General features: G+C 50.4%; 1 protein-coding gene across 1 annotated transcript; it reads right to left on the bottom strand.

Annotated features, from left to right (window-relative positions):
• Positions 1 to 218: 218 nt before the first annotated feature.
• Positions 219 to 18,634, bottom strand: KY (kyphoscoliosis peptidase). Its single transcript, XM_036388371.2, has 12 exons — positions 18,487 to 18,634; positions 17,464 to 17,526; positions 15,484 to 15,546; positions 13,429 to 13,503; positions 13,265 to 13,297; positions 12,613 to 12,663; positions 11,459 to 11,541; positions 10,981 to 11,089; positions 8,263 to 8,380; positions 3,898 to 4,086; positions 2,771 to 2,961; positions 219 to 1,951 (listed from the first exon to the last, which is right to left on the bottom strand). Exons 1-12 carry the CDS (start codon positions 18,617 to 18,619, stop codon positions 1,041 to 1,043), a joined length of 2,019 nt encoding a protein of 672 aa, XP_036244264.1. The 5' UTR covers positions 18,620 to 18,634; the 3' UTR covers positions 219 to 1,040.
• Positions 18,635 to 21,451: the final 2,817 nt, after the last annotated feature.

Below are 21,451 nucleotides of genomic sequence, written 5' to 3'. Positions count from 1 at the left end.
GAGTGCAAAAACATAACAAGTTTATTTTCAATACAAGCTCAAACATAATACCTCTTGGGTCATGCTAACGCTCACAGGCATCTGAATCAGTTATGAAAATATTGCTCCATCTCAGGATGTGCAGTTGTGGTGGGATTCAGCAGAAGCCCCTCTTTGCCTTGTGCATGGAGGTGTTTTCCAAGAGTACAGCACCAAATGATTTGTTACATGATAATAATGTCACTCAGCCTGCTGTCCCATGTGACCCCATCAGTTTATAGCTGCAGTATTGCATAGACAGGTTGGAGGAAGGAGTGATTTCTGAGAACTTTACTCTCATTTTTACTTTAATTTTCCTTATGGAAACACCTATATGCTTCAGATGTAATTACAGCAGAAAAAGTCTCTACAATACTCTAATATAAAAAGATAAAAATAATTTTGTTTATTGTATTTAAGAGTCAGTGTAAAAAGAATTTTTCCAGTATTATTGAAATCTGTAAGACAGTGAAGTGCACAAGGAAACTTCATGTTGTATCTTCTTCCTAACTCTTCTCTCTCCTTGGATGTATTTTGCAACTTGACTACAGTTATAATGAACGTTGGTTTAAATATCCCGAAGTTCCTCGTGTCCAGTGTTGCTGCTCAAAACCAGGGTACACTTTCTTCATCCTGCCCCACAACTAGGTGAATTCTTGGAGTAGCCCTCGTAAGACTTTTCTTATGGTCCATAACTTGGAAACCAGCAATCCCTGCTGGCACAGAATGCCCTGCAGACAGTCAGTTGTATTCTTCTAAATATTTGTCTGGACAGCGTTACTGAAATGTAGGTGATGGTTTTATCTCATGTCTTCCACTGCTGCTCCTTTTTTTAACAGGATTTTCTGCTTCCTTGACCATCTTTGAACCTGCAGTCTGGCAAAAGCCTGCAAGTGTTGTCCTGCATTTGTTGAAAGAACAGATTTGGTTGAGAGAATGAGCAATCTCCTAAAGCTGTGCTGGTTTGGGGCATGTTGGGGAGGTCAGTTCATGCAGGTGAGTGAAAGAACAAGGAGTGGGTGTTACTGGGTCTCAACTTCGTATTTGAGGACGTGCGAGTAGAAGCTGTGGTTGGCGTTCTCGTGCACCATCACAAACACCTCTCTGCACCCCGAGGTGTTGCAGGTTCCCTCCCAGCAGCCCTTGTTCTGGGTCAGAGGGTAGGTGTTCTCAGCCTGGACCAGCACCTTGGCGACGCCGTGCATTTTGAGTTTGAACTGCACGTTGCGGTTGGCCGGCAGCAGGCCCGAGAGCGGCTCCAGGATCTCGTAGTCTTGCAGCCACTTGCTGTAGCTCTGGGGGAAGGCTGGCCACTTCACCTCTGTGTTCAGGCACCTGATGAGGTAGTTGAAGATGTAATCGTAATTACCAGGGTCCGACTTCTTCTTGGAGTAGATTTTGAGCACGAAGTTCCCTGCGTGCGGGAGATGGACCTTCAGCTCGATCTGGTTCCTGCGGTGGATCTGCAGCACGTGCCGCCTGCCCATGTCCTCGCTGAGGCTGCTGCTGCCATCGGTGTGCAGCGAGGTCAGCACGCTGATGTCTTTGCTCAGGGTGAAGGTGAGGGAGCAGCGCCCGTCGTTGGTGTGCAGGATGGGCTGGCTGTGGGATGGCCGCAGGAAGCCCTGGCGCTCGGAGAACCAGCTGGGCCCCACGGGCTGGTGCAGCTCCTTGGGGAAGCGCATGGCCTTGTCCACGGACTCGCACTCCACCACGTACTCCAGCACGCACTTGTAGACGTCATCCGCAGCCTCAGCCTTGGAGGGCTTGGCAAAGATCTCCAGCTTGTGGCTCCCTGTCTGCTGTGGGTAGATATCCAGCTCCATTCCATGTCGTTTCAAAGTCATCAAACCGTGTTCATCTGTTCCCTTCAGCTTAAACATAAATAACGTGCCAGAACGGCAGTCCACGGACACAGAGGCTTTTCCATTTACTGGGAAATACAAAAGAAAAGAGGCTGCATAGAAGTGTCAGTTTTTAACCCTAATGTACCCCCTGTTCTGAGAAGGTTAATCTGGCCCAGTAAATTGCTGTTTCTCTAGAAGTAAAACCAAGAGCTGCAACTGGCAGGTCACATCTGTCCGCTTAGACCAGTGTCCCTCAGAAAGAATGAGAGTGGCCTTTGTTTGGGAGATGTGCATTTAGCCTGTTCTGATACACCCTGACAGGGAGCTGTGGTCAGCTAGAATGTGAAAGCCTGTGTGAAATGTAACTGAAAGTACCATCAGGCCAGATTGGATGGGGTTTGGGGCAACCTGGTCTAGTAGAAGGTGTCCCTGCTCATGGTGGAGGGTTGGAATGAGATGGGCTCTAAGGTCCCTTCCAACTCAAACTATTATGGAATTCTGTGATCATGGAGAGCTGAATTAGAGGTGATTAGACCCGATTGCCAGCCCAGTAGCTGCTCCCAGGAGCTTCAAATTGCAGGAACTCTCCAGTATGTAGAATGAGATTAATCCACCTCCCTGTGAGCCTGTTCCCAAACAGCTTGAAGTCTTCATTACATTCTAAAATGTTGATGTCCATAAGTTTTGACTCTGTTTTTAGCATTCACAAATTAGCCATCCAGTTAAATTCCTGCAGCTCTTGATCCAAGGGAGGGGGGTTTAAATGTTCAGTTGTGTCACCTGAGTGGTTTTATGTTAAAAGAGCTGCTGGACTCACTCAGCATTGCCTGAGGAGGTGCACGGTGGTGTGTGTTGGGTGTGGGAAGATGCACATGTGGGAAGATGCTCCATGGCCTCTCCGTTACCTGTTTGGATGATTGGGGTGTCCGGGCGGGCGGCCAGCAGCCCCAGCGTGTAGAAGTTGCTGTTGTGCAGCATGTTGTTCTCAAACTCCTTGAGCGTCAGCGTGGGCTTAAGGAGCTGCCAGTTACTGTTGTCTGGGAAGTGATTGTTAATGAACAGGGCCGGGTGAGTCAGAAAGTAAAACTCATTGTACCTGGGAGAAGGGAGAAATTAGGGAAAATGAGTTATTACAAACAGGGAATTCTTCCCCCACGTGGTGGTGGTTTCAGCAGGAGGATGTTGGAGTGGTTTGAGCTGCTGATAAACTGAGATCCATGGGTTTGAAATTCCCCAGGCAGAGAAGAAACCTGAGCTTTGGTCTTCTGTTTCCAGGGCAAATGCTGAGCTTTAGGATAAACCCTGGGTATTTGCACTATTCCCTTGCACCCACAGGCTCCTGGAAAAAGAGGGAGTCACTGGGTGTTGAGTGCAATCAATTCACAAAAGCTGTGACTCGAGTGCCACAGACTATTGCCTAAACTGAAGGTGTGACAAGCAAACCCAGCTGGCTTCTAGCAGTTTGTGACTTGCTGCTCAGGGCAACTACCTCTCTACAGGCTATGCTCCATGCCTTGTACAGACAGCCTGGCTACCTTGCTCATGCCTTTGTGTAGGCACACGGTTTGTGGTAATTGAGAGTGGGGCTGAGCCTCAATGGGCACAGCTGTGAGCAGCAGGTGAGCAGCACTGACAGCAATGAGCCATGGAGTGCCCAGGGGCACTGACCAACCACCAAAGGGAGCAGAGGGCACACAGGTGCAGGGCATCAACAGGAGGGGATAAAAGGCTGGGCTCAAGAACAGGAGGAGCAGACTCTTGCAGCCTTCTGAAGTGCCGTGGTGTTACTGTTTATGGGCAGATGCCTGAAGCCTTCTGATGAGGTAAGGTGTTATTGTGTTTGGGTGAGTGCTTGTATGGTGACACTCTGTGTATTGTGGCCCTTTTGACTGCGGCACATACTGTGACATCTGCTGTGACAGCTTTGGGTCTTCTTATGGCCCCAAATGTGCCTGTTTGGTTTGCCAATGCCATCAGCTTTCCTTCTGCCTTTGTGGAGGGTTTGTGTACTCAGAGAGAGGAAGGCCTTTACCTGTAGGTGAACTTGGTGAAGGAATCATCCACAGACCCGCTCCCCCAGGTGCTGTCCAGTAAATGCCACCTTCCCTCAAGGTAGACAGCATTCCAGGCATGGTCAGACTCCCCTGTGAAGGTCTGCCCTGTCTTGTACCCGTGTCCCTTGGCATGTCCTGAGAGCTTCTTGCACTGAATCCCTGCAAGACTGAAAGGAAATGATAAGCTGCAGCAGGAGAGTTCTGTGTTAAACCTGTCAGGTACTTCTGGGGAAGGAGAAAAGGTGCCTGAGGTGTTGGGTGGGGCTGTTTGTTTTTGTAGTCTTTGCACAGAGATTCTGAGAGCATCCTGCTGGAGGAAGGGCCTTTTCTCTCCCAGTTTTGCATATTCCCTGTCTTTTTGCCTGATGCACCATCCATTCAGCGCTGTTAGAGGATGACAAGATAAAGTGTGCTTAATTGCTCTCTATCTTGTTACTCAGTGGAATCCCTTTGCTGCTGTCCACAATTAGCCCATGTAATTATAAATTAAAAGCACAGGCTGTTCTCTCCCCCTGACAGTGGGCCTGGTGTTTGACACCAGCTAAGGAATCTCAGACCTCACGGGATTGTGGATGCTGATTTAGTTTCCTGACAGAATGAGCTTGTGCCTGCCCAGGGTAGAAATGATTAAAGAGTCTCTTTCTAAAAGCATGATGAATACCTGCGTGGATGTGTAAATAAGATTTAAATAAGCACTGTGTTAATAAGCTCTCTGCTGATGGATTCTAACATTGGCATCTTATTTCACCATTAATCTAAAATTGCTTCACTTGGAGCGTTGTCTTTTGTGTAGGACAGCATTGACATTTTTCTTCTTCATAGAGAAGTGTGTTAAATGGAACAACTACCTTAAGTAATAAAGTGTGCAGGCTTTCAGAGTGAGATTGTCTGCATAATGTGGGTTTAGCTCAGGAGAAAAGTGATATTTATGGAGAAGATAATTAGCATGGTTGTTAAGAAGTCGAGGCCTGATAACAGATACTGGCTGGTGACTGTCAGTGCAGTGGAGCTTGTAGGGAGGGCTGCTTTTCCAGGGAGAGGATGCTGGTTTCCAGGGCACCTCAGCAAAGGAGAGGATGGAGCAGTGATGGCAGGCACTGCCTGTTCCATGAGTATCCAGAAAAAACAGGCCAGGCTGGAAGGAATGCCATGAAGAAACCTGGTACTGCAGGTGGTCTGGAAAGCCCTTGCCAGCCTGCAGGCCCCTGTGAGTGAAGTTCTGACATGGAGCTGGGCAGTAAATCTGGAACAACTCCACTGACAAGACTGGTGAGAGCTTGGATTTGCATGATGTAACTGAGACTAGGAGCTGGCCTGGGAGCTTTAGTGAAGATTTGATCCTAGGAGTTTCAAGGAGCTCAGTACCAAATTCCCACTAATTTCATGGGGATTGGATCTAATCCTTCCAGGCTTCTCTAGACATTCTTGTTAGCTGGGATATTCAGAGGGAACATTAAGGGACAAGTTCTGCTCTCAGGGTGCTCTCAATTACAGTGAAGGTTGGCAAAGCAGCAAGAAGAGTTTGTGCTTGGATGTGTTCAAAGCTCTCAAAATAAAGACCAGAGCATTTAAACTGGTCTCTCTAGTAATGGGCAGACAAAAATCCAAGCTAAAACATCCAGTAAAGGAGCAATTCTGCATTGGTGAAAAGGGTGCTCATGTCTCTCATGTCAGTGACTTCATAGAGATAAATTAGGCAGGCAGAGATTGGGAAGATCTCCAGGACTGGTTGAAGTGGCAGTGTGAGGCTGAAGATGACCTAGATACAAAATGGACTGGAAGAAATGAATTAAGAAACAGTTGGCAATGTTTGCTTGGTGCAGCAAAGAGATTAAACACAAAATTGCTCTTCTGCCTCAAAAACCATAGGAAATAGTCTGGCTCTTACTACAGGTGTCACTGGAATTCAATGGCATCTTCTTCCCTTTGATTTTAGGTTGACTTTGATCATTTCATCTAAAAAAGGAGCAAATCTGGCTTCTCCAGAAGGGAACAGAATGATTTATGCTTGTGGTAGGTAGGTGTACGCCTCTGTCCCTGAAAAGAGGGAAAGCTACTGCCTAAAGCAGGAAATGGGAGAAGCAAGAGGATGTGAAATCTGGGATATTTACAGACTGGTTAGGAAGAAGGAGCAGCTAGCTAACTGATCAGATCCCCTTTAGGCAGTGAGGCCAGCTTTGCTCCCAGGGCTGCTGAAACCTCTCCTGGGAAAATAATTGTTGTGCCTTCATCACTGACCCTGGTGAGCGAGTGTCTCCCTAATTCCAGGCTGTGAGGTTTGCCCTAAATTGGATTCATGAATTTGCAGTGCTTCACTTAGCCAGACTCCTCGAGTCTGCTTGTCAGCTGAGAAGCCAGTTCTTGATAGGTGCTGCTGAAACATTGGTCAGGAGCCTGTGTTTGCATTCCTTGCTATCACACCTGATGTTTGGAAAGTGATGCCTTATGGCCAGCTTCCCACTATCTGTGCCCACCTTGCCTCTGTGACAGGAATCTCAGCTAATGGGAGGAAGTCTGGCTGCCAAAGCTGTGCTCAGAGGTGACAGTGTTGTGTCTGCAACGGGAATTGTTCCCTCTGGCACTGGGACAAGTAGGACTCAATCAATGTCAGCCGTTGCCTTCAGCAGGACTTTTAGGGTGACTGGCAAATTGGTTTGTTTGTTCAAGTTCCCTCACAGGAGCTAGGAAAAAAAGGCAGGTTAAAACACCTTTTCCCCCCCAAAAACCTGGCTCTGAAAAACCTTTCTGTAAGATGAGTGCTCTTGGCCTCCTGCCTTTCTGCTTAGACTCAGTGTAAGAGCAGAACAGAGCATGGGGAGAAGGGATGAGGGGATCTCTGTTCAAGAAAGGGGTGCTGTCTTTAAGTACAGTTTTTCACGACAGGAGCTAAACATTTTGCTAATATTTGACAATATAATAGTCTTGATGACTGGAGGTTTCCTGAATCACATAGTGACTAATCAGCCTGGAACTGAGGAATCGAGAGTAAATCAACAGAGCCTTTAAATAGTCAGAGATATCCTTGGAAAGATTAATGCTTTTAATGAACCAAGCATATGCTTTTTAATGAACAGATGCAAATTCCCCCCTTCTAACTGCTAATAACTGTTCCATAGGTTGCAGCTATAAATGCATACTCCACCATCCTATTTCTTTACTCTTTAGAAAACGAGATCCAGTGTCACAGAATGGTTTGGGTTGGAATGGACCAAATGTATATTGTGGGATATGTTGTTGGCTGGAAGTATTTACCACTTCAGCATCTGGCACAGTATGCTGGGGTTTTTTTTAATCTCTCCTTTTCCCTGTAGATTTTGTCTGTTCCATGGTAAAAACCTTCTCAAATTCCTTTGGATTGTGTGGAAAGCCAATTGTTACTTACATGTGTGATTAATAATTAGTTTGTGATTTTTCCAAGAGAATGGAAGCCCCTTTTTGGGAGGGCCATCTTGCAAGCCCACCCTCTTAGGATTACTTTAGCAAGTCCCTTCCAATCTCCTCTCCCTGAGGTGTTAGGTCCAGTTTTCTCCTTTTGGTCAACCTTTCTGCCTAAGGCTGATCCCCAAACCTCCAAGGACCTTCACTGCTTTCCTTGCTGTGGATTTTGGGGGTTCTCTTTTCCTTAGGGATTGGGGCTGCATCCCTGTCTCCTTACCAAGGAAGGGGCTGCCTCTTAGAATGGCTTTGTGACTGCAAAGCCCTGCTCTGTGGGGACGTTGAGGTGACTCACCCCCGATGAAGTCCGTGAGATTTTGTTGGTGGAAGAAAGGATTTTAGTCATTAGATGCCAGTGGTAGGTACAAAATGGGAATGGCAGTATTGGCCTCCACAGTGCTGTACCTTGAGACTGGGCACAGAACAGATTGGAAAGTGCAAGGCAGTGTTCCTGGGGTGCTCCTGGAGGGGACAGGGCATTCCAGAGGGTTTAGGGAAACTTCCTCCTGGGACTCTGCCTACCTCTTGCTAGGGACCATGTTGGAGACAGTACTCCTTGTTTAAGTCTTGCAATGCTTTTAACCTTCACATCCAGATACCCCAAGGAAAATCCTACTTCTTCTAATCAAATTATCTGTGTGTTTTCATCTGCCATTATGTTAATGCAATGCGAAGCTCAGCAGATGGCACCAAGTAAATTATGCTGGGGAGGGGGGTGGAGGGAGTGGAGGAGAGAGCAAAATTGACCTTTCTAGGACTTGCTGTTTTTCCACAGCATGGTTGGAAAGCTGAAGTTCCACGTCCTGCTTAAAGTCACGTCAGTCAAGGCAAAGGTAGACGGGATAGGCATGGAGGTGACAGGGAATGTTAACTGTCCACAGCATTGAATGTTTCTGAACTTCATTTACCTGCACATATGTTCAAAGAGCTCAGCATAGCCCTCACAAATGCTCTTGCCCATCTGAAGCACGTCTCTGGGCTTGCTGGACAGCTGGCTTTTGTTGTGGTAGCCCACGACGTCGTATTCTGGGGGAAGGAACACAGACAAGAGTTCATCCAGCAGCCTGAGACAAGGGGCTGACGGGCAGCAGGAGCAATGCTCAGGTTGCTTTTCACCTCTGTGAGCAGAGGGAAACAGGCAGTGGCTGTGTTGGGGAGGGTGGCCTGGACACTGCTGGGCAGAGGGACAGCTCTGTCTGTCCCTCATCACCCTTTGCTCTAAGCTTGGCCCGGGGGTCAGCATTGAATCCAAGTGGGAGGAAAACTTTGATTTTTGGACACAATGGGTATCCTCAAGTGGAGGATCTACAGTCTGAAGAGTTCCCAGTATAAACCAGAGCATGCTGCATTTGGAGGAGTCAGATTGGTGTTACCTCAAAAGAAACTGCTGAGCCTTTTTCACTCTTTACAAGCAATTTATATTAAAAATACTTCAAAAGCAGCTTGTTGGGAAACACTTGAAGTGTTTTGTTGTGAGTCACAGAATTGTAGAATGGTTTGTGTTGGAAGGGGCATTAAAGGTAATCTCATTCCAATGCTCTGCCAGGGGCAGGGACACCTTCCATTAGACCAGGTTGCTCCAAGCCCTGTCCAGTCTGGTCATATCAATACTTGGAAGCTCTGGAGATCTTGATTTGCTGGAGTGAGTACACAACAGCAGCACAGCAGGACTCCTTCAGACAGAGCTTGCAGAGCTGGTCTGGGGAGGTTAATTCAATACCACCAACCTTGGCCCTATCCATAACCCCTTTCTTAAAATACAGATGTATTTTTCTGACAAAGCTCTCAGGAACCAGCTGCTGCATCAGCTGGTTCCCCCTGCCCTCAGTGCTGGGGCAGAGGAAGAAAAGCAGCAGTAGGCTGTGTGTGTTTGATGAAATGCTGCCATTGCTTGTCATTCATCCCAGGGGCTCGGCCGACGTCCCCCCAGTGCTGCTCCAGGCACTGGGAAAGGCTGCCTGCTCCACCCTGGCTGCTCACTGACCACCAGCAAAGCTCCAGGCACTTGGAGGGGTGCTGGCTCCATGGGCCTTTCTATTTGTGCTGCAAATGACAGCTGAAATAATAATTTCCTTTAGTACTGATGCATAGCAGCACATCACAGGCAGGAATTGAACAGAGTGGGAAGAGATGCCCAGAGAGCAGTGCTCTCACTTAAAATCCATCCAAGGAAGGAGTTTATGTCATCAGTGCAATTCCAGGATAGATACATTGCATTTTTGCCAGCAGATTTAAATTCCCAACTCTGTTTCTTGTCTGTGTGTGTAAATAGGGGTCAGTCTCACAGGAAGGAATGAGAGTCAGGGCCAAGGTGGTGTAAAAGATCTTGTGAGGAGATCCAGCATAGCTGTCAGGGCCAGAGACATCCCCTGAACGTTGAGGAGTATGGACTGACTCCAACCAGGCCTGGCCCAGGTAGTGTGGGCAGAAATGGGTTAACAGTGGAAAGACAGAACAACCAGGGCTGGGTGAGTCAAAGCCTGGCTTCAGGGCATGCTGTGAAATCGGCGCTCTCCATATTTCAGGGCAAGACTACAGCAGTTTGGGCCTGACCTAACCATGCTAACCCTGCAGCTGCTGATCTCAGTGGGTGTGAGATGAGGCCAGTGCTGCCCAAACTGCTCCTTTCCTCTCCATCACTTGGCCTTCACTGCAGCAGTGCCCCATCAGGAGCTGTAGGAGGTGAGGGAAAGGACAACTCTGCCTCTCTGCCCCCAAGACTTAATGGGAAATAAACATTTTTGCTTATGTTATGCAAAATGCCTCCATGTTGCATACCCAGTTTTCCCCCAAAAGGGGCAAGAAGCCCCTTTTGATGTGCAAGATGGGAGAGGCTACAAGTGCTGCCTCCTCCTCCTCCCATCTCCTGGTTGTTGTGTAACTCCAGCCTTTGGACTGAGTAGGAAAGGGCAGGGGAGCCTGAGTGGGTGCAGCTCTCTGGAGGGTTGGAAAGGTGTAGGAACTGCAATCATACAGGTGCCAGTGTGGGACATGGAGCTGGGCAAAGCAGCTGGATGGCTCCTGGTGGTACCTGTGTGACACTGGGACCCTCCCAGAGCAAAGGCACCAGCATCAGACTGTGCTGGAGGGGCTCTATTGGGCTGTGGGGACTTGGCACAGGATGGAGATCAAACTTAAAATGGTTTGAGTGGGAAGGGACCTTAAGGATCATCTCATTCCAAACTGCCTGGCATGGGCAGGGACACCTTCCACTAAACCAGGTTCCTTCTGAAATCTGGATCATCACCTGCTCCCTGTTCACCCCCTCAAAACTGGGCCCTGGTGGTGTGGGGTGGCTCTGAAGGTGACAAGCAGGGCCCTGGTGTTGGGCAGCCTGGCTTTTGCTCTGGCTCTTGGATGGTAGGGACTTGTCTGGTCACACCTCAAATGGAGTTACAGGTTAATCATGGGCACACAAACCTGGTGGAGCCTGGCAGTGTGAGGAGAGAGACTGGGCAACAGAGGTGGTGAGAGACCCTCTGGATGCATTTCTGGATAAAAACCTCCAGAAAGCCTTCATTCCACTCCCCAAATGGAAATAACCCACAAACACCCAGTAAAATGCCATGGCAGTGGGACAAGGGTGAGGGTGACAGCCTTATCTTCAGTCAGAGACCTCAGCCTACCTATGTGATGGCAAATCCACATCCATATGGCTCGAACCTTCTCCAGGTCAGTCCGGGCTTGCTTCAGCAGGGCTTTGACCAGTTCCTCCACACTGTTTGTGACGTTCACCTGTGTGTGGGGAGGGAGCATTGCAAGGTCATGGTGAAGATCTACCCTGTAGAGATCTCCTGTGGTAGATCTCCTGTCCTCCCCACCTCTTGTTCTTCTGAAGCCAGTGAGACCCCACCTGCCAGAGGCTGCTCTGCCTCCAGCTTCCTTGAAAATACAGCTGCAGTGCTGTAGGTCCATGTATTTTGGGTTATAGTTCCCAGAGTGGGATTTCTTTGCTAATGTTCAAAGGGAAAAGGTTTTTCACTTGTTTGGGAGATTCTAATGCCATTGCCCCATAGCTCAGCCTAAGCTGGTGCTGGGAGCCAGGTTTGTGGAATGTTGCTGCAGGGGAGCTGGGAGGAGGGCAGAGGCAAAAGCAAGACTTACTTTTAATGCATAGGCATCCAGCTTCTCTAATTGCTGCAGATCTACTGGCATGGATTTCAAAGAGGATTTGTCCCATGGATATGCTGGGAAGAAACAAGTTGTCATTGTTTTGGGAAGGGAGGGAGTGTTTTTCCTGGCAGTATGGTGGAACAAGGGGACAGAGCTCCTGCCTGGCCCATGGACACATCCATCAGCAGGTCTTAGGGAGCAGAGGACACGAGGGCACCCACAGGAGGGCCCTGCCAGCTGCATGGAAAGCAGGAGCCATCCTGTCTAGACTGCTAGGATTTGTGCAGTGCTGGAGTGTGAGCTGCCCCTGCAACTTTGGCACTGCTTAACAGCATGGAAAATCCTGGGATATTGCATGGAGGGGCAGGAGAACAATGCACAAGTATCAGGGAAAACCTGTACTGTGCAAGCCTTAGAAAATATATGACTTCTTAAAAAAACCCAGCAATAAAGGGCTGGATTTCTCTAGGAGTATTTTGTGGTAAAGGGCCACAATTCTGCAGGAATTCAGGCACATGAGGAATGTAACACTGGGAGCAGTTGGACTGAACCCACTGTTCAGAGCCTACCCTCTGCATCTTTGCAGGTTCTGAGCTCCTGGTTCTACTCAGTGTGAACAAAGGGTTAATAACTTGCCCTAATTAACCAGATAACTGATTTTTTAAAACAGTCTTGGAATGAGCTGACACTGCTGTCTCCCATCAGTGGGCCATGGGGAATGGATGGACATATCCCTGTGCAGGCAGGCTCCTGTCTGCCAAAATCAGCATACAGGCAGCCTATTTCTTAACAGGCTGGTTTGTTTATCTGTATTTTTCGTGAAAAGAGGTACTACACTGACCTAAAGAGAGAGAAAGAAGATTTACACATTTAAAGGTTCCCACTCTCCACAGCTCTGAAAATTACTTCTTGTCTTTTTGGTTGGGGGATGGTCTTTTTTTAAAATGTGGTTATCAGGTTTTGTCTTTGCCAGGCTCTGTCTGCAGAGGCTCTGTGCAGGAGGGGGATCCACAGCACATCCGACAGTCCTGTGCCTGTCTGCCTTCCCTTGGGCATGTGTGGTGTTCCCAAAGCCACTCCCCTGTGCCACCCCAAAGGTCAGGGCCTTGGGAAGCTGAGCCCTGCTGGTGCTGATGGGTGGTTACCATGGAGGTCCTTTGCTCCTGGTGGCCGTGGGGCCTCAGTCTTCTGGAAGCCTGCAAAGCAGAGAAGGAGAGGGAGGGAGGGAGGAGGTTGTTGCCCACAGAAAAAAAACCAACTAGAAATAAATCATTATGGTGAGCAGGATTGGGTGGGAAAAGCTGGAACTGAGGCTCTTCTTAGCCCATTCCCTTCTGTTTGGACATGGATTTTAGCATCCTGTTGAATGTGCTCCTGCAGAGCCCACATTCCCCAGCAGACAGGCATCTCCTGTTCTAGCCCAAGGCATGGGGACATCAAACCCCAGCCCACCATGGCCAAACCTCTCCAGGTGTGGAAGAAGGGAGTGCTGGGCTCCAGAGCTATTGGATAACCCCAGTGGGAGCTCTGCAGCAGCTGGGGCATTGCTGAGGGACCCTGGAGTGTCACCACCCACATTATCCCAGGGCCAGAGGAGGAGGAGGAGACACCCACAGCCCAAAAGCAGAAGGATTTTGCTCCTCAAGCCCCACTCATGGGCAGGGTCCAGCAGCAGGTGCCCTTCAGCAGCGTCCCCATGGGAATGGTGAGCCTGTCTCCTCCTGGGAGCAGCCTCCCAGGGGAGGGAGAGCTTGGAGACACTGTGATAGAGCAGAGCTTGATAGAGCAGAGCCTCACCTTTGTTGTTGTGTCCTCTCAGCCTCTGGGAACCTGCAACAGGCCAGGCAGGGTTAGTGGGATCCCCTCAGCCCTGCCCAGGCTGCAGCATCCCCTGGAGCTCCCTGGCTCCAGGGAAGGGAGGATGGGCTGAGCCTCTGCCAGGGTTTAAATCTGGGCTGTACCTTTTCCCAAGGAGAGTCTCTTGATGAGCTGGGGGCTGGTGTCCTCGTGGTGAATCTCCACTGTCACTTGGGTTCCTGCAAGAAACAGTGATAAACCCCCTAAAAAGGGAAAACTAACCAGGATATGTATTGCATTTGCTGGGAATGCCCTGACAAAGGCAGGAATGATGCATCTGACTCCATGTTCTCAGAAGGCTAATTTATTATTTTATAATACTATGTTATATCAAAAACCACTATACTAACTATACTAAAGAATACAGAAAGGATACTTACACAATGCTCAAAAGATAATAATGAAAACTCATGACTTTCCAGAGTCCTGACACAGCCTGGCCCTGATTGGCCAAAGAGTGGAAACAACTCCCAGCAGAATCCAATGGAACAATCACCCGTGGGTAAACAGTCTCCAAACACATTCCAAAGGGGCAAAACACAGGAGAAGCAAATGAGATAAGAACTGTTTTCCTTTTCTCTGAGGCTTCTCAGCTTCAGAGAAGGAGAGAAAAATCCTGGGAGAAGGGATTTTTTCAGAGAATGTGAATGCCACAGGTATGGAGGAGAGGGCAGGAGTGTGTGCCGAGGCAGCTCTTAACTTTAGACAGAGCAGCAGCTCTGATGATAACCAAGGTTTATCACCATAATAAAGAGCTCTTGATGGAGCTACAGCAAGCAGAGAATCAATGCCTTGCATTGATTTTTCTTGGAATTAAACAGAGAAAGGCTTGAAGTGATGAAAATGGTTGGACTTGTGATACTAAAATGTCTGGCAAAGCCCATTGCCTGTAAGAGGCAGCATCCTGGAGGAGCCAGCTGTGGTCCAGGCATGCCCTGATGCTCCAGAAAAACCTCCCCAGGAAACCTGGGCTCTGGTCTTTAAAGTTTCAGAAAGGCAAACACCAGAAAAAGAGTGAGGGAATCTCTTATAAAAACCACCTGAACTTTTTGACAGAGGCTGCATTTTTTGGCAGGTATTTCAGAAGGGTTTGCAGCTCTTGAGGTTCCCTGGAGGAGCTCCATGTGCTCCTGGGCTTCTCTTTTGGATCAGGCAGAAGTTACTTGGGAGACTGAAGGTCAAGTTGTTAATGCACCTCAGGGCTGCCATCCAGTTGTGCCTCCTACACCTCATGACGTTTGGGCTTTTCCTTTAAAGTCAGCTCTTGGAACTGGCTAATTAAGTGGGAATCTACATTTTCATCAAAGATTAAGTTTTTCTGCTGGCTTTACCTTTAGAAAAGTGAAGTTTCTCCTGTGATTATGCAGAGAGATTTGATGTCCTTTAAGGCCCAAAATCAGAAAGCAAGAAAAACTGTATAAGCTGTAAAGACCTAAATCTCAGAGTTTGACTCCAGTTCTAGGGTGGTTGCAGATATCAGGGTGTCAGAACAGAGCTGGCTGGTGTATTTTGTCAGTTAATTCAAAGATAGAATGAAGTTGTTTCTCAAAGAGAAGACTTTATGTAAATGGTTTGTTTTCCTTAAATTTTTGATATTTTCAGGTCCTTTTTATTGCTCAAAATTACTTTTACTTTGTTTTTTAGTGGCTTTTTGTCCCCAACTTTCACTTACTAAGTTTCCTCCCATAAATTAAAAATCTTTGTTTTCAAGAGACAAACTTACTAGTGATGAATGCCTTCTGCAGATGAGTTCAAAAGGCATTTAACAAATGAAAAATGTAATTCCACAGGAATTTTTCAACGTGCTGTATCCTTGCTTTAAAAACTGGTGGCTTGAAATGTTTGCTGGTACTTTTATGATCTTTTATTTAATTTTTCCTAATTGAGATATCCTTCATAAAGAATCATAGAATGGTTTGGGTTGGAAAGGACCTTAAAGATCCTCTTGCTCCAACTCCTTGCCACTAGACCAGTTTGCTACAAGCTCAGAGAAGCACTTGCTGCTCTCCTTGTGTTTTGAGGCAAGTAAGTACTTTGAGGGGCAGCTGTCCCAGGGTGGGATATTTTCTCTTTTGGGACATTCTGAGGTTATTTTACTGGAGAAAAAGCTTGTTGGGAGCTCAGTGAAGCCCTGCTCTGTCTCTTGTCTCCCCACTTACCTTTGTCAGGGCCCGCAGTGATGGGCGGTGTCTGCTCACAGGGATCTGTGGGGCCACGCCGGCCTGGGGGCACAACAGGGAACAGCTCAGTGCCTTGGGGAGAGCCAAACAGCCAGCAAGGATGGGGTTAAATCTGCCCTGCTCAGCTTTCAGGTGAGGAACACTCAGGAAGCTCAACTGCTCCTGGTGCCTGACCCCTCAGCAGAGGGAGGGATGCTCCAGCCCAGCCTGCTGCTGCTGCCCGGGCAGTTTGGAGAGGTGGGTGGGACACAAGGGCAGTGCTGGGGGCTTGGAGGAAAAGTGGGAACTTTGGTGTGGCTGTCAGCAGCTCATCCTCACCTCTCCCCGCTGGGAGAGCCCGGCTGTGTTGGAGCTGGAGTGCTGGGGCAGAGGGAGGTGTGGGCAGCCCTTGGTGTGCCCAGGGCTCACACAGGGGGAGGCAGCAACGCCAGGGGACACTGAGCCCTCGCTCCAGGCTCTGCTGGGGGGTGGCCAGGGTGAACTCTCACTCTTTTTCAAAGTGCCCTGGGATCCCCATCCCACCAGGAGCCGGGGGGAGCCTGGATCTCACAGCTTGTCCGAGGCCATTTGTGCCATGTGGCCATGACAAGGACCAGTCCCCAGAGCAACGAGAGTGGGGCCACAGCCTCTTTGACTCAGTGGGGCTGGACATTATATAAGCTTGCAAATATTGTGGCAGCAGCAGGGGTGTCAGAGGCCTCATAGGGACACTAACAGGGCTGGTGAAAGGGCAATTCATTAACCCTTGTGGTGCCAGAGGAGCCAAAGCTCTGCCTGCTCCTCTGGAACCTGAATTCCCCCCTCCCAGGTGTTGAAATTGTGCTTAAGGTAGACCTGCAAGGGAAGGATTCCCATGTGCATGCTAAATACCCCTGCCAGTAATTCAGGGTGGGAAATGATCAATACCAGCCTCTTACTCACTCTTGGAGGAGGCTGACTCTGCAGCTCTGATTGCAGAACCTCTTGAGCATGACGGAGGGAGAGAAAGCAGGATATTTATCTGCTTCCTGGAGTGGAGGCTTTTGTTATCTGCTTTGTAAAGAATGCCTCAAAGTAGTGCCTTGCCATGAAATACTGTTTGCTCCCAGACTACGTGCAGCCTCCAGCCACCACTGATTACAGAGGGACTTGGATCAGGGCTCCTGCCAGGCATCCTGCTGGGAGCAGCCTTGGCTTTTGCATGCTGCTATTGCTTGACCTGTGGAAGCAAAGTTCCTCCTTGATGTAACTGAAATCCACTGTCTGGTACCATGAGAATTACCTGTGTCTTGCTCTACCTTTGCCCTTGCCTTTCTCTGCTAAGCCATGGCAGGCTTAGACTGCCAGGAAAACAAGAGGGATGATCTGAGTCCCTTCCCTGGGAGCTGCTCCACAGTTCTGGGGTCACCTTCTCAGATGTTCCCCCTCAACTATTTTAGGGCAGAACCCTGGGAATTAGCAGTGGAACATCGAGAACTAGAATCCACATCATCAGTCAGCAGTCCCACCTGCCTTGTGCTCAGTCTCTGAGGGGGGGAGATGAAGAAAGGACTGGTGGAAAGAAGGTTGAAAAGGTTCTTTGCATCCCCCAGACCCTCCTTTAAGCTGTCTGAGTGCAGGGGAAGTCTCTGGAAGCTCTAGCTGCAGCCTGAGCAATTGGGGGCACTGAATTTCCCCTGCCATCAGCTGGCTGTGAAATGTAAGAGCTCTGTGCACTTGTAATCCAACCGAGCTCCGTGGCAGGAGAATCCCTGCAGAGGGATGGAGGTGTGGGGGCTCGGCAGTGCCACCCCTGCATCCTGGCCATGGGGCATGGGGAGCACATGGGGAGGGGAAGCTTGCCAGGCCCTCCATGTGCCTCCCCTGAGAGCACTGGAGAGGGATGGGTTGTGTGAAGCACATTTCTGCTGGAGAGACTCAGCTTGGAGCTTTGGGTTGTGTGCTGGGGCTGGTTTCTCACAGAGGGAGAGGGTGACCTACCATTCAGTCCTGTGCCCTGAGGTGGCTGGGATCTGCTGTTTCCATTGCCATCACCCTTGGAACCTGTGAGATAGAAATGGGAGATTGGAAAGGGTCCTCCTGGACTGAAGTGTTGGTGCTGCCTGAAGGCCAAACACCCCAAACCCTTTCATGCAACCCATTAACCCAGCTGGTGCCAGGTGTCACCAGGATCCACCTTCTGTCTCATCTGCAGCCTTGGCTTGCAGTTCTTGTTGCTAAACTATGAAATACCAGGGGGCAGAAAGTGCAATAGTCCAGGCCTAAGCTGCTTTGGTGGGATTTGCTCTGATTTGAGCAGGTGCTGAATGCTGTGCTTGATGGAGCATGGACACCACTTCGTGATAGCTCTGCCTATAGTTGTTAGCCTGGGACTGCTTGTCTGAAAATTCAGCTTCTCTCCCAGGTTTTAGAGCAGGAATACTCCTTCTCCTCCCTTTACTTCTGCAGGGAGGCTCCCCTTGCAATTGCAGAGCACAGCTGTAGCTTTTTAGAAGACCCTCTGCAGAACAGGGAGTTGGGCCAGGGACACTGTCCCAAACTGTAGCTATAAATGGCTCAGGACAGTGAGCCTCGGAGACAAAGCCTGGGCACGCTGCAAGCAAAACACTTCTGCTCCTGTACTCCAGGGCACTGAGTGCTGGAAACTGCCGAGCCCTCTCCCTGCTCCCTTTGCACAGCCCGGAGAGCCCGTGGGGCACCTCGCGGCTGGCGCAGGACACAGCAAGGTGCAAAGCCAGCCCTGGGGTTGGTGTCCCCGTGTGTGCCCTCCCGGGGCTGCACGCCCTGCAGCCGGACAGGCTGCACTCGGAGCGGGGCTCCAGCCGGGCTCTGCTGCACCAGCAGGGACACGCTGGGCTTCTGCAAAAAGTTGGCATTTTGGAGTTTGGCATCAAGTGTGCAAAGAGCAGAAGGAAGCCCAAATCCTGCTCCAGAGCTGCTGCTTCTCTTCTCCGTGTGCAGCCCTGCCCTGCCCTCCCTCGCCCGCTGCAGGCGCGGTGTTACCTGCGCCTCGGCCGCCTTCCGTCTGCCCCTCTCGCTGCCCTTTCTCCTTGCTCGCTGCCTCCTCGGGGCGCACAATAAGCAGCAGATTGATGGTGACTGCACTGGCATCTGTCTTAAAGTCCATGGTACCCATCAGCGCATGGCCGGGGCGCCGGTGCTGCCGCCGCTGCGCCGCGGAGCAGCCGCGAGTGCTGCCCAGCCCTGGCACGGCGAGCGCGCTCCCGCCCAGCGCAGCCCCGGCCCTGCCAGCTGCACCATCGGGGCTCTGCCAAAGCCGACCCTAATGAAGAGGTTACAAGTCACCTTTGAAAGGAAACCCCAGGAGGGATCCGTTTCCTAAAGCAGAGGAAGGAGCTGCGTTTCGGGCGGGGGGGGGGGTCTGGTTTCAGAGCGTGCCCCCGGCTCCCTCCCCTCTCTCTGCCCTTTTCAGCTTGAAGCACTTGTCTACACTCAAATCCCCCAGCACCACTGTTCGCTGGGGGGGATTCGCTTCCCGGCGCTGGCACAAATCCTTAAAAGGCTTTCTCTTTGGATCCTGTCCCCCGGCAGAACTCAGAGGATGCTTAGGAGCGTAAATAATAACACTAACTGCTGCAGGAGGAGGGCAGCGGTGGGGAGAAGGGGCTGGAAAGGAGACACGAACCTTTGAAGTGGGGAGGATCGGTTTCTGCAGGACTGCCTGTTGTGGAAAGGGACAGCAGAGAAGGGAATTGCAGGCTTCAATCCTGACTGTCCCAAAGGATCCAAAAAACCCACCCCCTCTGCCCCATCAGCCTGTGAGCCTGGCTGTCTGGGGTAGCTGGGCACGGCTGATCAAAAAGCAAAGCCCTGCAAATCCCTGGCTTTCTAGTAACTGTCCCAGCCCACCAAACGGGGGACATGAAGGGTTACAGTGCGGGTTAGCCGGGCTCAGCTGGTCCCTGTAGCTCGCAGAAGGGGCTGGCAGGGACACGCGTTCTAATTTTACCACTGGCCCCTGTCCCGGCCGTGCTGCCAGCCCCCGCCTTGGCCGGGGGTCCCGGGGGAGCGACAGCACCTGTGGGCTGCAGGGCTCTCCGGCAGCCTTGGGAAAGGTTGTGGGAGGCACCCGTGGGCAGAGAGGGGGTTCGGGAGCTTGGCATGGGCTGGGGGGCTTTTTGTAGGTGTTGCTGGTGCTTTCCGGGCAGGAGTGTGAGAGCAGTGGGCTCTTCTGCCTGCAGGTGGGGAAATTTGTTGTCCTGGATTTCACGGGCAGGAGCTGGTACTACTACCTGGTGTTAGGTTACTGTGTTTGGAGACGCGGGTTTTCCCGTGGATCTTTATATAAAACCTGTCCCCTCCCAATCTCCTGCCCCTTTTCTGTTCCTGAGCCCCTTCCAGAGCACGGACAGCTGATATACCCCCGTGCTTGCCTGCAAATCCAACCCTAAGCAGCTCCTCAGCATATCCAGAAATAGCATGTGGCTGCAGGGAACCTGCATCCATCCAGCTCTGCTGGTGCCCCGTGGTACAGTCCTGAGCCACCTGTGCCCCCCTGGATGGTGCCACAGCTTTCTTGCCAAGGCAGGGGCACCAGGGATGGGATGTGCCTGTAACCCCAGCAATGTGGCCAGGGTCCCGTGCCAGGGTGGATGACAATGTTGTTGGGACCCAGGATTTGCTCTTTAGTTCACGCATTAGAGGAATTTTTGTTTCAGGGGTGCCCTGAATTTTGTTTCAGGATCAGCTCTGGCTGTGAGGAGCTGGCTGGAGGTGGTTAAACCTGGTGAGAAAGAGGAGGATGAGGAGGAAGGAGGGCCAGATGCATGCTGAGCCATGCTGGACTCTGCCAAGCAGATTTCCAAGCCATCTGGGGCTTGCCCATCTCCATTTCAGGTCCCTGAGATTTATGGCTGGAGTGACTTTCTAATCACAGTTTCACCATCTGCCTGTTGGCCTTTAGCACCCCCCTGTCACCTGTCACTGAGCCCCACAGCTCCTGCCTGGTCTGGAGCACCCTTTCCTCCCCGGCCGCTCACCTGGGGTGCAGCTCCTGCTCCTGGTGTCCCTCCTCCCTCACATCCCAGCTGGGACAGTCTGCTCTCCTGAGCTATTCATTGGCACAGCTGAATCCTAAACCTGGTGTCACCCAGGTCCTGCACCAAAATCTGCCCCAACCCTCTTCACTCTGCTCCTGCCTCCCATCTGCAGGGGTTTCCCTGTGTGTCCTGGCCTTGTTGCTCCTCCAGGTCTGCTCTTGTCCTTGTTCCTCTCCAGCCTGGTGATGTGATGGTTCTTATCTGGGGGTGTTGGTAAGAGCCAGTTCCAGTTCCCAGGCCATGCTGGGACCTGAGCTGACCTTGCTGTGGACACTCTGGTGGTACCAGCTGAGGAGCTCAGCTGTTTCTTCTTTGGCAGCTCTGAGCTGGAGCCTCCACAGCTGAGCATGTGGTGGTGGTTGCTGCCTTTGGGGGCTGCTGGCTCTGCCCTTCCTGCCAGGCTGTACAAATCTCTCAAACCTCCTTTTCTCTCAGTGATGAGATGGCTGCTCCCAGCCTGGCTGCCCAGGGGTGGAGCACACCCTGCTTCCCTCCTGCATGCCCATGTCCTGCCACAAGGTATTTCCAGCACACTGAAAGCATCTCCAGAGAGCTCCTGCTTTCCTGGAAATGTCAGTCTTCAGGGAGAGGGTAGTTGGGTTTGAAAGGCTCTTTTGCATTTTCCTTTCTCCTGTTTTATCCTCTCTTTTTTCTGGAGAGGGGAAAGGGAAGGTTTCTGATGGTGATTTGTGGCATGTACCATGAGGAAGGCCCAGGCTGTGCCTGAGGTGGGTGCTGCTGCCTCCCATTCAGCAGTGAGTCCTCCTGCTCCATGAGTTTTCCAAGGAAAACAGTAACCTCCTCATTGGCCTGAGATAAGAACGTGACCAGCAACATCTGTCAATGGGCCAGGATATTTTTCAAGCTAAAAATATCTACATTTTGAGGAGGGAAAGGAGAAAACCTTT

This window comes from Molothrus ater, chromosome 10 (genome assembly GCF_012460135.2).
Source record: "Molothrus ater isolate BHLD 08-10-18 breed brown headed cowbird chromosome 10, BPBGC_Mater_1.1, whole genome shotgun sequence".
In the NCBI taxonomy this organism is placed as follows: Eukaryota; Metazoa; Chordata; class Aves; order Passeriformes; family Icteridae; genus Molothrus; species Molothrus ater.
This window is presented reverse-complemented; position numbering and strand designations above follow the sequence as displayed.

What these genes read in the sequence shown, in the direction of transcription:
- KY (XM_036388371.2), bottom strand. Translation starts at nt 18,619, where the DNA reads ATGGGTACCATGGACTTTAAGACAGATGCCAGTGCAGTCACCATCAAT. An exon ending in GAGACTCTCCTTGGGAAAAG is followed by an intron (nt 13,298 to 13,428) that starts GTACAGCCCAGA and finishes GGCCTGTTGCAG; the next exon opens with GTTCCCAGAGGCTGAGAGGA. An exon ending in TTCACCAAGTTCACCTACAG is followed by an intron (nt 2,962 to 3,897) that starts GTAAAGGCCTTC and finishes CCCTTCTCCCAG; the next exon opens with GTACAATGAGTTTTACTTTC.